The following is a 15929-nucleotide window of genomic DNA, read 5'->3' on the forward strand; positions in this document are numbered from 1 at the left end:
ACAACAGTGGTCACCAAAGCAACAATCAGCTAAATAACTGTAATAATGTTCTGATAATAAAGAAGATAAAAGTTGTTTTTTTTCAGATGACGAAAATTTAAACTCGAGGTTTAAACTTAATATTTAAAGGATTAAATTTAAACTCGAGGTTTAAATTTCCCTCAAGTTTTTAAATCTATAATAAAAGATTCATTTATTTTTAAGATTTATCTTTAAAAAAGAAAAGAAGAAAGACAATCAGCAAACTTGGAAAAAGTTTTATGTTCATTTTTATATTATTTATTGCGTGTAACTTTGTAAATACATTCAGTTATATTATAGCCTATCAGGATAAAAACAAGGGCAGTGACCAAAAAATAACATGGTTTTCAAAAGCTATTTACATGGCTGGGTCAGTAGTTCTTCTACTAAAGGAAGATATACTTAACAGTTTTAGTGCACATCATAGCAAAGTAGCTTCTGCACAGTGAGTTGTTACAAGTGTAATTGCAGCAGGGAGTTAAGAGTTAAGAGTTTTACAATAAACATTTCACTTCAGCCTTGCAATGGTATTGTTTCTTTACACATCCACTGTAGCCACAGTATATAGATAATTCCTGTACATTTGCTTTTTTTTTCTTGTATATAGTTTTCTTTGCTGTAAATATTTTTCTGCTTTAAGCGCTAGCTGTGAACATACTCTGGAATATCAGCAACATTGTCTCTTTCTCTTCTTTCTTTCTTTTTTTAACTGAATGCTCTACTCATCGTCCTGCAAAGTAATTATGCAAAGTGACTTGAACAGATTTTAAAAGTACAAACTGACAGGAAATATTTCACACAGTGTCTTAGAACAACAATTCATAACCCTCAAAGTTTTTCATAAAATCTCAACGTATTGTTTTGTTGTGATGCGACTAACTCAAGGTAGCACATTGAAGTAAAGTGGGAGGGAGGAAAAATGCACTTCTACAACTTTTTTTTTTTTCCAAAATAAAAATGTTTGTATTATTCAGAGGAGCAGCCTAATGTACAGGCAAACTAAGCCACTGCTTAGGCCACCCCAAACCTCTAGGAGCCTCCATAATGTTTCAATCTTAACACACACCAAAAAGCTAAGACTTTTAGATTTTAATGAGAATGACAATCCTATCAATTTTGATTTGATGACTTCATAATACATTAATTAAAAGTTAACATGTTTCACATATTATTTAAAATTTAAGAGAACCTGTATTGAAACTCAAGTGGTGGTAATAGGAATCAAATTAAATTCTGCTTAAAGGGGCATATGTGCCATTTTATAGAATAATCAACTGAACATAATCAACTATGTTAACTTCAATTTTTAAAAAATACTATACATGTACTATGACTTAAAAGAAATTTGACTTTGTAATTTAGCACCTTGAAATTGGGCCTCTGTCTCTTTAAAAATTCCCGCTCTTTCTGAAACTCCACCTACAGGAAGTGATCACAACATGGCTCCTCTGTTAAGCCTTTAACTTTTTTTTTTTTTACCAGCCTTTCACTGAGAAGTAGCTCCTATTATGAGCTCAGCAGATGTGCAGTTCCACCAGCTGTTTGCTAATTGCTACTGACTAGTCTTAATTTGTCAAGCCAACACTCCAGGCATGTTTTTTGATTAGGGATGACGTTCTAATGTGATGTAAAGCTCAAAAAAGTTTATTTTACATAACACTGCCCCTTTAATGGTGCTAGTAGAATCATGCTGTGGGGATGCTATTCTTCAGTGAGGACAGCCCTAATAAGAGTTTGTGGCAAGAGTTGAAGGTTAAGGTTCACAGAACAATGTGAAAAGTTCCCTATGTCTAGATATACAAAGCCTCCAGAAAAGCACCCTTGGGATTTGCAGCCAAAAGTAATTCTAGTATCTATTGAGAACTTAAGGAGGGGTGTGTGTTAACACATATATCACATTTTCCAGATTTTCTTTAAGAATATTGGTAATATTCACTTAATTTAAATACCATACATTGTTTTCCCACCATTTTGGGATCCAAAATCCCCATGAAACCTCATGAATGCTGTAGTTGTAATATGATGAAATGTGAGTATCAATACTTTTGCAAGGCACTGTGTATGCTAGCATAAATCAAACATTGTTTACTATAAACAAACATATGTTATGCATTGAGGAGAATCATTTAACCAGCTTATTAACATCATGACCACAATATAAATGTAACAGTCGCACTTTGCTGCAGCGGTGCAATTCTATAAAGCTCAATAAGCATGCAACTCCACATCACATTGCCATGGTGATACCTGGATGCTAACAAAGAACTTTCAGTGATTGGTATGTTAGATTGGTCCCTCATCCAGTTGCCATTTTGTTTTTAACTTCAGGTGGTGAAACTCTATGCCCTTCTTTTATGTCGAGCCTCAACAAGCACACATGTTTAAGCACAAATTCTTTCACTTCTCAGCCTCATCAAAGAACCTCATTTTCTCAGTGTGCACAGAGTCTTTGAGACGTTGAATAGATGACGCTGTCTCCCCTGAGATGGGCTCTGTGGGGCCAAATATATGAGTGATTTGTTTGGTTATAACCACGGTTTCCTTGTTCTCACTTCTTTCAGTTGTTGTTTCTTGGACTAAGTGTTTCACTGTCCTTGTGGCACTTTGAACATCTTGCACCATCCACGATGGAGCTTCATCTCTCTCCGACTGTAAAGCAAAGCCTTCGGCTGATTGGACTTGGACAGCAGACAGAATCTTGGCATGCTGTGACTCAGGAGTAGGCTGTATGTTTGATGTAATGATGTGTATTTTTCCCGAAGTTAGTCTTACTGTATCTTCAGAAGAAGATGAAACACCAGAAGACAAAATAGTGATCTTCTCCGGCAAGGAGGGCACATCTGTGATCAGCTCAGTCCTTGTGGTGGAAGTCATGATGTCACTGTGAATCTCTTCAAGTCCAGTACCTGCACTTTCATCAGAGTATTTGACTGTCACCTTGGTTGGGGAGGGTATGAATGGGTCAACAGGCTCACTTGTGATTGTAGAGCTTACATCAGCAAAAGCATCTGATGACTGGACAGAAAGGGTGGGACTTACTTCCTCGTCCTTGGTTTCCCCTACTGGGCTGCCATCTTTTACTTGTTCTGCTTTGTCAGGAATCTTTTGTTGTTCTGTTGGGGAAGACAGGCCAAACTTCGGGAATTTAAACCAGCTCGAGCTCTCCGAACCTTTGGTGGTATCATGCTTTGTTTTTGCCGCTGTGTGCATTGTGGTGGGTTCACCTGGTTCATGAGATTCCTTTGAGGTTTCAACATCTTGATCAACTTTGTCCACTTTTCGAACGTCAAAGTCAACATCAATCGACTTAAGAATGTCACCAAATGATGTTAAAGTCAGTTTTGGTGATAGATTTTCTTCTTTTGGCTCAGTCTTCATTTCCAGTTGATCTTCAATATTTTCATGCTCAAAGTGAACGGATTCATCTTCAGGTTTGGATCTTGAAACACCCAACCGTGGTATTTTGAAGGTAGGTAGTTTGAATTTACTTGGAGATCCTTGAACCGCACCATCACTTTCTGTGTTTAGGGTTTCTTGATCTGGTTGTTCTGATTTGGGGGCATCTGATTTAAAATCAATCTTTGGACCTTTGATGATAACAGCAGCACCCTCTCCCAGCTGACTTCCATCGTCGTCAGCTGTTTTATCTGAGATGTGTGTCTCTGCTGTTGCCTCATAAGATGCACTGCCAAATCTTGGCATTTTCAGAGTTGGCATTTTGAATTTTTTGGACTTGACTTCAGCCTCAGAAGTTGTCATTTCAAAAGCAGTAAGGACGTATTTGTCTTCATCTGCAGAGAGTTTGATCTCTGTTGTCATGTCGGTTTCATAATTTTTGACTTCTATTCTGTGATCTGGGAGGTCAGCTTTTACTTCAGGCTCTTTCAAGCTCGGCTTTGAAAAGGAAAACTTGGGAAGTGAAAACTTACTTTTCTTTAAGCCTGGGTCAAGTTCTGGAGCTGGGGTTGCTTCTACTGCAGGGACCATTGAAGATTTTTTTACATCTATATCTGAGATTTTGGTCTCCATTGACGTAACGCCAGCTTTTGGAGCTTCCATGTTGACATCGACTTCAGAGGCTTTACCACCAGTTCTTGAAAATGAGATGCTAGGAAAAGTCCAATTTAGCCGTTTTACTTTACCTTCAAGTTCAACTGTAGGTTCATCTTCGCCTTTTGCCTCAGAACCAGGTAGCTGAACTTCGTATTTCTTTAGTTCCCCTTCTTTAACATTCAAATCTACTGGATCTGTATCAACATGAAGGTCCACATCACCCCTTTTCTCTTTGGTCATTTTAGGTATTTCCATACTGACATGTGGGGTTACGGCTCCTAACTTAGGTAATGTAATTGTAGGCATTTTAACTTCTGATGTAGTGTCAATAACAGCTTCGATCTCTGGAGACTTAATGTCCATTTGCCCTGAAGGTTGTTCCACTTTTACATCGGAAAATTGAATTTCAGCTTTGACTTCTGGTGCTGTTACATCTACATCTGCCTTGGGTAATCTGATGTTGGTATCCGGTCCTTTGGATTGTGATAATGAAAAACCAAGACTCGGAAGTTTAAATTTACTTCCTTTTCTTTCATCATCAGTTTCTGAACTCCTTAGATCCACAGATGGGCCCTTAATTTTTATGCTTGGTTCTTCTGTTGTAACTGTGAGAACTTCCTCCAAAGTAGAACTTTCACCTTTCACTGTTTTGGCATCTTGCACTTGTTTGTTTGAACTTTGGGTAGCAAGGCCAAATTTTGGCAACTTGAATGCTGGCATTTTAAATTTGGATGGCGATCCATCAGTGTCCTTTGACACAACCATTATTTCAGTCGCCTTAGTATCTATCGTGGTGACAGTGTTTTTAGGTTCACTATCTTCCTCATCTTTCTCCAAAGGAGGACCTTCTTCCGTAGAGCTTTGAGTAGTAAGCCCAAATTTTGGTAACTTGAATCCAGGCATTTTAAATTTGGATGGTGAACCATCAGCATCCTTGGTCACTGTTTTGATTTCAGGTCCTTTAATTTCTATTGCAGAAGATGTTTTTATCAGATTCTCCTCATCAGGGAGTTTGACTTCAGCTTTTACTTCTGGCAATGTAACATCTACTTCTGTCTTTGACAACCCACTGCTAGTCCCTTTGGCCTCTGTCGCAGAAAAACCTAGACTTGGCAACTTAAACTTTTTTCCTTTTTCTTCACGATCAATTCCTTCAGTTTTTAGCTCTAATAATGGACCCTTGATTTCAATGGTTGGTGCTTCTGTGGTAACTACAATAACCTCTTCTGAAGTTGTGATTTTACCTTCTACTGGTTTTACACCTTTGTCTAATGGAGGTACTTCTCCAGTGGAAGTTTGAGTAGCAAGCCCAAATTTTGGTAACTTGAAATTTGGCATTTTAAATTTGGAGGGTGATCCTTCTGTGGTCTTTTTTGTATCTTTGGTTTCAAGTGCTTTAGTTTCCATTTCAACAGAAGATTTGTTGCTTGGAAGTTTGATTTCAGCTTTTACCTGCGGTACTTTAACCTCTACATCTGTCCTTAAGCTCAAATCAGTCTCTGGCTCTTTGGCTTGAGGTACTGAAAAACTCAGACTTGGCAGTTTGAACTTCCTTCCTTTTCCTTCAAGATCACTTCCTTCAGTGCTTAAATCTACTGATGTTCCCTTAATTTCAATGCTTGGTCCTTCTGTGGTAACTGTAAGTACCTCCTCTAAGCCTGTGGTTTCACCGCCACCGATTTTGGTACCTTTGTCAAAAGAGGGTATTTCTTCAGTGGAACTTTGAGTGGTAAGCCCAAATTTGGGTAATTTAAAAGTTGGCATTTTAAACTTGGAAGTTGATCCTTCAATGTCCTTTGCTTCGACTTGAAATTCAGGTCCTTTAGTTTCTATTACTGTTTCTATTCTTTTCAGTTCATCATCAGGAAATTTGACTTCAGCTTTGAGTTCTGGTTGTGTAACATCTACACCTGTCTTCAAGCTTAAACCTGTGTCCGGCACTTTGGCCTGTGTAGCAGAAAATCCAAGACTTGGCAACTTAAACCTTTTTCCTTTTCCTTCACGTTCACTTTCCTGTTTTTTTGACTCTATGGATAAATCCCCAATTTCAACACTTGGTCCTTCTGTGCTAACTACAATGACCTCCTCTGACATTGTCATTTCTCCTCCAGTTGTCTTCAAATCTTTGTCCAAAGGAGGCACTTCTGCTGTGGAACTCTGAATAGAAAGTCCAAATTTTGGCATCTTGAATGTCGGCATCTTATACTTGGATGGTGACCCCTCTGTTTCTATTTTCGTACCTTTAAATTCTGGAGCTTTAGCTTCCACTTCAAAAGATTTGTTAAACCTTTCTTCAGGGACTTTGATTTCTGCTTTGACTTCTGGTACTGTAACATCAACATCTGTTGTGGGTAAGGTAATGTCAGTATCAGGACCTTTGGTTTGCGATGCCGAAAAACCAAGACTTGGCAGTTTAAAAGTTCTTCCTCTTCCTTCACTCTCAGTTCCTGTAGTTTTTAAAACTACTGATGGAGCATTGACATCAATTCTTGGTGCTTCTAGACTTCCTACGAGAATCTCTCCAGAAGTTGTAATTTCACCTCCTCCTGTTTTGAGATCTTTATCCAAAGGAGGCACTTCTGCCGTGGAACTCTGAACAGACAGCCCAAATTTTGGCATCTTGAATGTCGGCATCTTAAACTTGGATGGTGACCCTTCTGCTTCCTTTCTTGTACCTTTGAACTCTGGAGCTTTAGCTTCCACTTCAAAAGATTTGCTAAGCTTTTCTTCAGGAAGTTGGATTTCTGCTTTGACTTCTGGTGCTGTAACATGTACATCTGTTATGGGTAAGGTAACGTCAACATCTGTTGTGGGTAAGGTAATGTCAGTATCAGGACCTTTGGTTTGCGATGCCGAAAAACCAAGACTTGGCAGTTTAAACTTTCTTCCTCTTACTTCACTCTCAGTTCCTGTAGTTTTGAAATCTACTGATGGAGCCTTAACATCAATTCTTGGTTCTTCTAGACTTCCTACAAGAATCTCTCCAGAAGTGGTAATTTCACCTTCTCCTGTTTTGAGATCTTTGTGCAAAGGAGGTACTTCTGCAGTGGAACTATGAACAGAAAGTCCAAATTTTGGCATCTTGAATGTTGGCACCTTAAACTTGGATGATGATCCTTCTGTTTCAATTCTTGTACCTTTGAATTCTGGAGCTTTAGCTTCCACCTCAAAAGATTTGTTAAACTTTTCTTCAGGGAGTTGGATTTCTGCTTTGACTTCTGGTACTGTAACATCAACATCTGTTGTGGGTAAGGTAATGTCAGTATCAGGACCTTTGGTTTGCGATGCCGAAAAACCAAGACTTGGCAGTTTAAACTTTCTCCCTCTTCCTTCACTCTCAGTTTCTGTAGATTTTAAATCTACGGATGGAGCCTTAACGTCAATACTTGGTTCTTCTAGACTTCCTACAAGAATCTCTCCGGAAGTTGTAATTTCACCTTCTCCTGTTTTGAGATCTTTGTCCAAAGGAGGCACTTCTGCTGTGGAACTTTGAACAGAAAGTCCAAATTTTGGCATCTTGAATGTCGGCATCTTATACTTGGATGGTGACCCCTCTGTTTCCTTTTTTGTTCTTTTAAATTCTGGAGCTTTAGCTTCCACCTCAAAAGATTTGTTAAACTTTTCTTCAGGGCGTTTGATTTCTGTTTTGACTTGTGGTACTGTAACATCAACATCTGTTGTGGGTAAGGTAACATCGTCTGTTGTGGGTAAGGTAATGTCAGTATCAGGACCTTTGGTTTGTGATGCTGAAAAACCAAGACTTGGCAGTTTAAACTTTCTTCCTCTTCCTTCACTCTCAGTTCCTGTAGTTTTTAAAGCCACTGATGGAGCCTTAATATCAATTCTTGGTGCTTCTAGACTTCCTACAAGAATCTCTCCAGAAGTGGTAATTTCACCTTCTCCTGTTTTGAGATCTTTGTCCAGAGGAGGCTCTTCTTCAGTAGAACTTTGAACAGAAAGCCCAAATTTTGGTAACTTGAATGTCGGCATCTTAAATTTGGATGGTGACCCTTCTTTTTCTTTTTTTGACACTTTGATTTGTGGAGCTGTAGCTTCCTCTTCAATGGAGTATTTGTTCACATCATCACTCGAAAGTGCAACTTCAGTTTTACTTTCAAGAAGATGTGTATCAGCATCAATATTTGAGAGGTCAGAGCTAGGTGCAACAATGGTAACTTCAAGAACCTCATCAGGAATGTCCTTATCAATGTCATCTCCTTCTACATTTTTGTTTGAAGTGCCCAATCCTAATTTTGGTAATTTGAAAGTTGGCATACTAAATTTTGATGGTGATTGTTCCACATCTGGTGCCTCAAAATCAGCATCAGATATTTTTATGTCAGTCTTTTTCTCAGTAAGTTTCACCTCTACATCCCTCTTTGCTTCAGGTCCTTTGACTTTTGGCATTGTGATTCCAAACTTTGGCATTTTGAACCTGCCTCCTGGTCCTTCAACTGTAGGCTGAGTTTGCACTTCTGGTTTTCCAACTTCCACTCTTTCAGAAGGTATCAATATTTCTGCTTTTCCCAGACTAACATCTGCTGTAGGAACTGGGACTTCTGCCTTAGCTTTATTGTCCACTTTGCCTTCTGCCTCCATGACATCTGTGTCTTTACTTGAGAGTCCAAGTTTAAATTCTGGTCCTTTCATTTTGGGCATTTTTATTTCAATCTTTGACAGCTGGATCTTTTCTTCTTGTCCATCAAGGTGATTCTCAGTCTTCATGGTCGGGATCTCCAGCTCTGGTGTCTCAATAAGGACCACAGGAGATGAAAAGTTGATTTTTTCTCCATCGACTTGCGACAGCTTGACTTCTGCTTTAGCATCAGAAAATGGCATTGCGATTTCAGGTTTTGATGTTGAGTACTCAACATCTTGCTGAACTCCAATCTGGGGAAATTTGCCCTTCAGCCTGATACCAGGTTCTTCATGCTCAGCATCAATGAGTTTTATTTCAGTTTCACCTTTAAACAATGTGACATCTACATCAACCTTTTGGGATTGGGTTGTATCTGTTTCAGAACCTTTTAGTTTTGGGAGTGATATTCCAAATTTTGGAATTTTGAACTTACTTGCTCTTCCATCAATTTCAGATGCTTTAATTTTTACATCACTGTCTGGTATGGTAGCATCAATACCAGGCCCATCTTCCACTGTGTGTGTTTCAGAAGCTTCACTTACCTCTCCGCTGAGGATTGGAGTAGCAGCTCCAATTCTGGGAATTTTAAAAGGGGACATTTTGAATTTTGACGACGATCCTTCAACATCCTTTGTTTCAACTTTAATTCCAGGAGCTCCAACATCTAGTTTTGTTGATGATCCAGTTCCTTCAACCTCAAGATCTTTGATTTCTCCTTTAACTTCAGGCAGTGTCAGATCTTTACCTTTCTTCGACAGGCTTAAATCTGACTCATGCGTTGTAACTTTTGGTAGTGCAATTCCCAACTGGGGCATTTTGATCTTGTGTCCTTTTGCTTCACCTCCCTTCTGCACTGTTTTGATTTTCAGATCAGACTTTTCTATTCCTTTCTTTTCTTGTGGCCTAACACTATCTTTGTTCACATCTGTTTCTGAACCTTCAGTGAGTTTGATCTCAGTTTTAGCCTCTGGCAGGGTAACCTCCGCATCTTTCTTTGACAAGCTTATCTCAGGACCTGCTAGTTTTGTTGTTTTGACTCCAAACTTTGGGATTTTTATTTTGCCTCCTTGTACGTGTTCACCCTTGGACTGCAAAGGGTTGACTTCTCCAGGTTTTTCTAACTGCATCTTTTGCTTTAGAAAATATACATTTCCCTTTCCAGGAGTAACTTCTGTTTTAGATGCTTCTGGGAGTTTACCTGCAGCTTTGCCATGTACCTCTTTCTTTGACAAACTCAAGTCAAATTCTGGGCCTTTGATTTTTGGAGTTTTAATTCCAAACTTCTCAAATTTACTTGCTTCCCAATCAAACTCGCCTTCAGTTTTAGTTGGCTTTATTTCCATTTGAGGTTTTTCTGCCTCTGCAATTTCTTTAGGAACATCTGAGCTCTTGAGGAGTGTATCGCCCTCTGGGATTAGCCCTCCTTTAGCTGGTGCCTCTGTGTGAGCCGTGTCTTTCTTAGATGTGTTAATAACTGTTGTTCCTTTTATTTTTGGCACCGAGATGTCCAGGTTTGGCCATTTAAATGTACTCTTTCCATCTCTGTCTAGAGGTTTTGTCGTCCCTTCGTCAGAGATATCCTCTTTTCCACTGGGTGTGCCCAAAGGAGATAGTCCAACTTTGGACAGCTTATTCCTTTCATCTTCGGGTTTATCAGATGTTTCTTTACTTTCTAAAGAAATGGCAAGTATTGTCTTCGTGTCAGTACTTACATTAAAACTTGTCAAGCCACCATCCTTTTTGAACAACTCGTCCGTTGAGTCAATATACTCAATACCATCAAGTTCAGGTATTTTGACTTTACATATGACCTCTCCAGTTTGTCTTTCATCTTTCCTTGTTTCCATTGTTAGCTCTTTTTCCTGAATGAAGCTTGGTTTCTGCATGTCAATCCCAATATAAGGCAGTCTTCTGCTTTTTGCTGACATTCCAAAGCTAGGCATCGTTATCTTTGGCCTAGTGGACGTCTTCAGCTCTTCTGTTGTTGCTGCTTTTCCGTTTGTTGTATCAAATTCTTTTTCTTTAGTTTCCTCTTCACCTTTGCACTTTGTTGGGCTGGTACTATCTTCCATTTGAGATTTCTTAAAATCAAACCTGCTGTCAGTTAAAAAGATCGTTTTGGAGATTTCTGAAGATGCCGTTGTGTCAGAGCTTGTCATATGTTCTTGTTTTGGTTTCGTGACTTTGGTGGGCGTTTTTACAGATATTCTTTGTGCGTTAGCATCTATGACAGTTATTTCTTCCGGGATAGGCACCCCAGATATATCCAGTTGAGGCAGCTTAAATCCAGGTAATTTAGAAACAGCTTCTTTCACACTATCAACATCAATTGACATTTGCACTGTTTCAGCCTTGCTTTCTTTGTTGCGCTTTTTAAAATCAGCTTTAGTTTCCACGGTGGTTTTCACAGACATGTCCTCCATCCCTGGAATCTCGATGTCTTCACGTTTGGGAAGTTGTGTTGTGGAAACGCAGCCAGTTATAGTTGTGGGTTCTTGATCGCTCACCTTTTGCATTTCTTCTGCATTAGCAACGTTGCTCACGTCTAATTCAGGTCGCTTACGTTTTGGACTGGACTTTTTGGATTGCTTCTGTTTCGTCTCCTTTCCTTTCTGTGTTTTGTCGTCGCCTTTTTTGGGAGATTTCCTCACTGATAAGTCAAGTTCCACCTTTGGTAAACTTATCTGCGATGTAATGGATTTGGATGAGATTAGCTTTGAACTCTCTCCACCTTGGTTTTTGCTATCTACGCCGACCGTAGACTGATCTCCCAGCAGTTTGGTTTTTGACTCAGAGCTTGAAATAGCAGCAGATTTTCCTGCTTCGGGAAGATCTTCTGTTTCAACACTTGCTCCAAGAGTCTTAAGCCTTTTGGGGGAGGATTTTGCTTTTGCGTCTTTTTTGTGCGATTTGTCCTTCCCCAGGATCTTTATTTTTAAATCTGACCTCTCTTTCTTCTTCTTTTTCTCGTCTGGGGATTTTGGAGCTGCAGACTGGCCTTCCTGATCGCCCAGCACTACGGTTTGATCTGCGGTTTTCAAAGTAGCGTCTACACTGACGAGTTCCACCTTGTGTTGAACCGGGCCAGACTCCACAGCTTCCCCTGCCTGTTCATTGATCTCTGGTGTTTCTGCTATGGGGTATTCAGGGAACTCGGGTGAAAGTGTGTCTGATTCCTGCTTCTGCTGAACGTCACTACTCATCTGCCCAGATGTTGGAGCATCTGTGTCCTGATCCTCAGATGAACTTATGCGGCCTCTTCTCGTTAGACCAGAGAGCTTTATTTTATGCTTCTTCTTTCCTTTCAGGGCAACCTGGGATTTTATAGGTGACTCTGTGTCACTTGTCGTAGGACTAAGCTCAAGTTTTCTCTGCTCATCTGCTTCTGACGAACTGTGAGACCTTGTGAAACGAGATTTACGTCCTTTTCCAAAGGAGGGAAACTTTGGCCACGAGATGCGAGCGTCGCCACGTCTTCTGGTTTTTCCTTGTTCCCTCATCTCTGTGGAACTGACTTCTCCCTCCTGTTGAGCAACGGAAACATTAAATATCAAATTACATTCATGAAAAAAAATACTAGCAGATGCAACTTCAAAATAGTTACAGGAATAACGTCTGAATCGATAGTTGGTTCCGTCTCTGTGATGTCCGGTTGGCGTTTTAGGCAAAGCTTCAACTTGTAAGCCTGAGCATGCTCCAGAATCTGAATGGCGTCCTCATATGACATGTTGTCAAAATATACTGTGGCGCTCAGAATCTGATCTCCTACAAAAAAATCAACGGGGGAAAAAAGAGAACGATCAGATCCTCGAAAGAAGAATTGACTTTCAATCTGTTGCAACGAAATAAGTGGTGTTTAAGGAACAAACTAGGACAAAATAATTGAAATAACAATTATTTATTATTATTTATTTCTAACTTGTTTTGAACCTGTGTAACAAATTAATTTGTTGCACAAATTAACCTCACTGTAAATTTGTGTAACATAGAAGTTGCACAAATTAATAATCATGTATATCTAATTAGTATTCATAATAAAATGAATAAATAACCTTCTTTGACTTTTAAGCTTTTTGAAGCTGGTGACTCTGGAACTACTTTCTTTATGAAGATCCCATCTTTCCCTCCTCCGCCATAAACCAGACCCTCTGCACACCCATCCTGGGCTGTGTTCACTATAACGCCACCTTCAGGACTGGGAGCTTCCTGCAGACACACCCGAAACAAAGAGGACAGATGTTCTTACTTAAACTGCAGGTTCACAGCCTATATGGATTCCTGCATGTGATGGTGTGAATGTCAGACCTTTAATTTACTCATTTTTGGAGTGGAGGTCCTCTCGAAGATGGAGCTGAGGCCAGACTTTTTACCTTTGTGTCCACTCCCAGCTTTGTGGTCTGCATCATGTTCTTCACACTAAGAACAATAGTGTTAGAAAAATGTTGTTTTTTCAAATGCTGAAATATCAATTTAGCCTACCATACATACAGATATAAAAACAGGAAAGATGTTAATTTATATTACATTTCTAAGCTTTATTCACAAGTTGTGGTGTAAGTATATCTGTAGTATTATGGGCTGTCTCTGTGTTAAACCTGTACAAGTTTAAAAGTAAAGCTTATAAAAAGTTTTAAAAGGACTGCGCAAGTACATTGATCTATGTTTAGAAAACATTATAGTTGGAATGTGGCTTTGGAAAAGACTTAACAGCGTTAACAGTTATAAGTCAGGAAAATCATTGGAATTTGCTAGTTGCTGTGCTCAGTGACAAGCTAACTGCTATTAGCAAAACAAGCTAAAGGAATAAACATGTTCTCTGAAGGAAGTTGTACAGTTGTGGGAGAGATAAAAGCCTAAATAAACAGTTTGTCACTGTAGCTGTAACAGTTTCAAACACTTGGTAGCCATCTTGGATTTTAAATTGGAATAAGAACTTGTTTACACGACAACACCGGGACTCTTGTGTCCATGGCAGTAGCATTTTTTATTTTGACAAAGACGCAAAGGTTTGACAACGGGTTCCAGAGTGAAACTTTTAAAAAATGAAATGTGAATCAAATCATTTCTAAATGTAAAGTGAAAACATCATGGAAACAATGGCATCAGTCAGCCCATCTTGTGCTTGTGGACTCAGTTTTGACCCACGCACAGCACAAATCTATAACAGTGGTGGATCTCCATGTTCTTTCTTTTCTGCTGCACCTCTACAGATGATGTGGTGTGTTAAAGCAAAATCTAAAAAAATTTAAATGTGAAATCTGCCCATTGTGGAAAATTTATGCAGTCAGCAAAGACATATAGAAGGATTATATAAACACACGTCTGGATCAGAAAATACACAAAGTTTCACCGCCTCCTACTGGTCTGAAATTCACACTGCATCTTTTGCAGTACCGCTTGTGTTTAAACACAATTTTTGATTTTTGTCAGATGTGCAACAAAAAACGCTTTCGGAAACGCTGTCATGCAAACAGAGCCTAAATGAGAAACCACTGACTTCCCCACTGTGAGCTTTGGCAGACCTGATGTTTACTTTTTCCATCATTGTAGAAATTTAGACTCAATAGAAATAAAATCCAGAATGAAAATGTTAAAGTAGTTCCAAATGAATTCAGCTGAGAAAGGAAATCAACTCAGACTAATTTCTCTTTCCTTTCCTGGATGGTTCATGTCTGTGCAGCTCAGCTGTATCTTTGCTCTCTGTACCTCTTTGTCAGCGTATTTTGCCGCCTCTGGATACTCCTGGACCGGGGATGACCCTTGTGGCCGGGGTCTCTCCCCCTCGGCAAACTGAGTCGGCTCTTCGCATATCTGTGCGAACAAAGTCAGCTAACATGAAAACAAAGTTATTTCTGTCATTCGTACTATGAACGTACATCATGCTTGTGGAATAAGTCTAGATAAAGGTACAGATTAGGGAAATAATAGAGTGTGATTTTCCGGTACTTTCCGGTTACTCACTGAATCGTCCTGTGTGGCGGGTTCTGGTGCTCGCAGTCTTCTCCCTGCTTAAAAATAAAAAAACACAAGCCAAAATATTACCAAAAGAAATCTAACATCACGTCTAAGCTTAATGAACAAACCAACCAGGCGCGGAGCTATGGGGGGGTCTTGGGGGGCAGCTGCCCCCCGGCCCGGACCCGGATGGGTGCCTGGGTCTGGAGGTGCCAGGGAGGGAGGAATGGTTTCAAGTCGCTTTAATGTCTGATTATAGACGGAGACAGTGCGCCCTCGCCTGTTCAGAAAGGTGAATGTAATGTTAAAGTTATTGTCCCTCAATGGAATATATAGCAGTCAGTCCCAGTGACTGTCTGACTCATGGTTTAGCCAATGTGTTTCCTGGGTAAAAATGAAACGAGAAACGCGGCCCAAACCCCCCTGCTTAACAATTTCCAGCAGCGCAGGTGATACACGTGAGGGGCCCGGTCAGTGGCGCAAAAAGTGGGTATGCAGGGTATGCAACGCATAGGGGCGCAGCACCATAGGGGGCGCCAAAACCCCGTCTGGAGGGGGCGGAGCGCCGATGATGTTTTCCCATACACTTCAGCGCGCCTTACGCTCCTTCACCTCGCGCACATAACGTGGTAATTAGTAGCAAGTTCCTCGGATGGGGGGAAAGGGGGGCGCCAATCTATGTTTTCGCATCCACCTGAATAATGTGTAGTTGCGCCACTGGGCCCGGTCATTGGACCCGGTCATTAGCCCCGGTCATTGGCCCCGCCCCCCGGCCCGACCTGACTTGTTCCGCTAGTGAAACCAACACAATGTTTTTGTCACTTTGTTTTAGTTCAGTGGATTTATATGATTTTGCATTTACTCTTGTCACCTTTCTTTTAATCTTTTTGATTTTCTTTAAATTTTCCCCCTCTCTGCCTCGGCTCATGCCTTCCCACAGCTGCTGCACATTCAGATAATTAGCCCCACCTGCTCTTGCATCAGTAATCACCTCCTCACTGCGTATGTAAACTGCCAGATCTCTCGCATTCATTGTCAGATTCCCGTATCGACATTTCCATGTGCCACTGGTTTCTCCTGGTCTGCTCTGCATACCTTTCTTATGAGTGTGTCTTTTTAATAACCTTCTGCTTTACATTGATTGGTCCAGCCTGCAAATAGAACCAACTCAGAAGCAGAGAGTTCACCAGAGCTTCCAAACAACTACGTGAGACACAGGAAAGTATGGGAATGTGGAATATTTAACATCATTCCACAAATG

The 15929-nt window shown here is 40.1% G+C and overlaps 1 protein-coding gene across 5 annotated transcripts in view; it reads right to left on the minus strand.

Moving 5' to 3' along the window:
- Positions 1 to 242: 242 nt before the first annotated feature.
- The window catches only part of LOC103458152 (uncharacterized), a 33327-nt gene continuing 17640 nt past the window's right edge, over positions 243 to 15929 (minus strand). The window contains exons 2-7 of one of the 5 annotated variants that reach the window (XM_081603007.1): positions 14675 to 14718; positions 14420 to 14542; positions 13019 to 13129; positions 12766 to 12919; positions 12318 to 12478; positions 243 to 12237 (exon numbers count right to left, since the gene is read on the minus strand). In XM_081603007.1, the coding sequence (XP_081459133.1) occupies positions 2419 to 12237; positions 12318 to 12478; positions 12766 to 12919; positions 13019 to 13129; positions 14420 to 14542; positions 14675 to 14718 (10412 nt within the window). In that variant the 3' untranslated portion in view covers positions 243 to 2418. Of the gene's footprint in view, positions 12238 to 12317; positions 12479 to 12765; positions 12920 to 13018; positions 13130 to 14419; positions 14543 to 14674; positions 14722 to 15929 lie in introns of all 5 variants that reach the window. The other 4 variants (XM_081603008.1, XM_008398763.3, XM_081603006.1 and 1 more) reach the window with 4 other exon arrangements.

Source organism: Poecilia reticulata, chromosome 22, assembly GCF_904066995.2.
Source record: "Poecilia reticulata chromosome 22, P_reticulata-male-v2, whole genome shotgun sequence".
Classification (NCBI taxonomy): domain Eukaryota; kingdom Metazoa; phylum Chordata; class Actinopteri; order Cyprinodontiformes; family Poeciliidae; genus Poecilia; species Poecilia reticulata.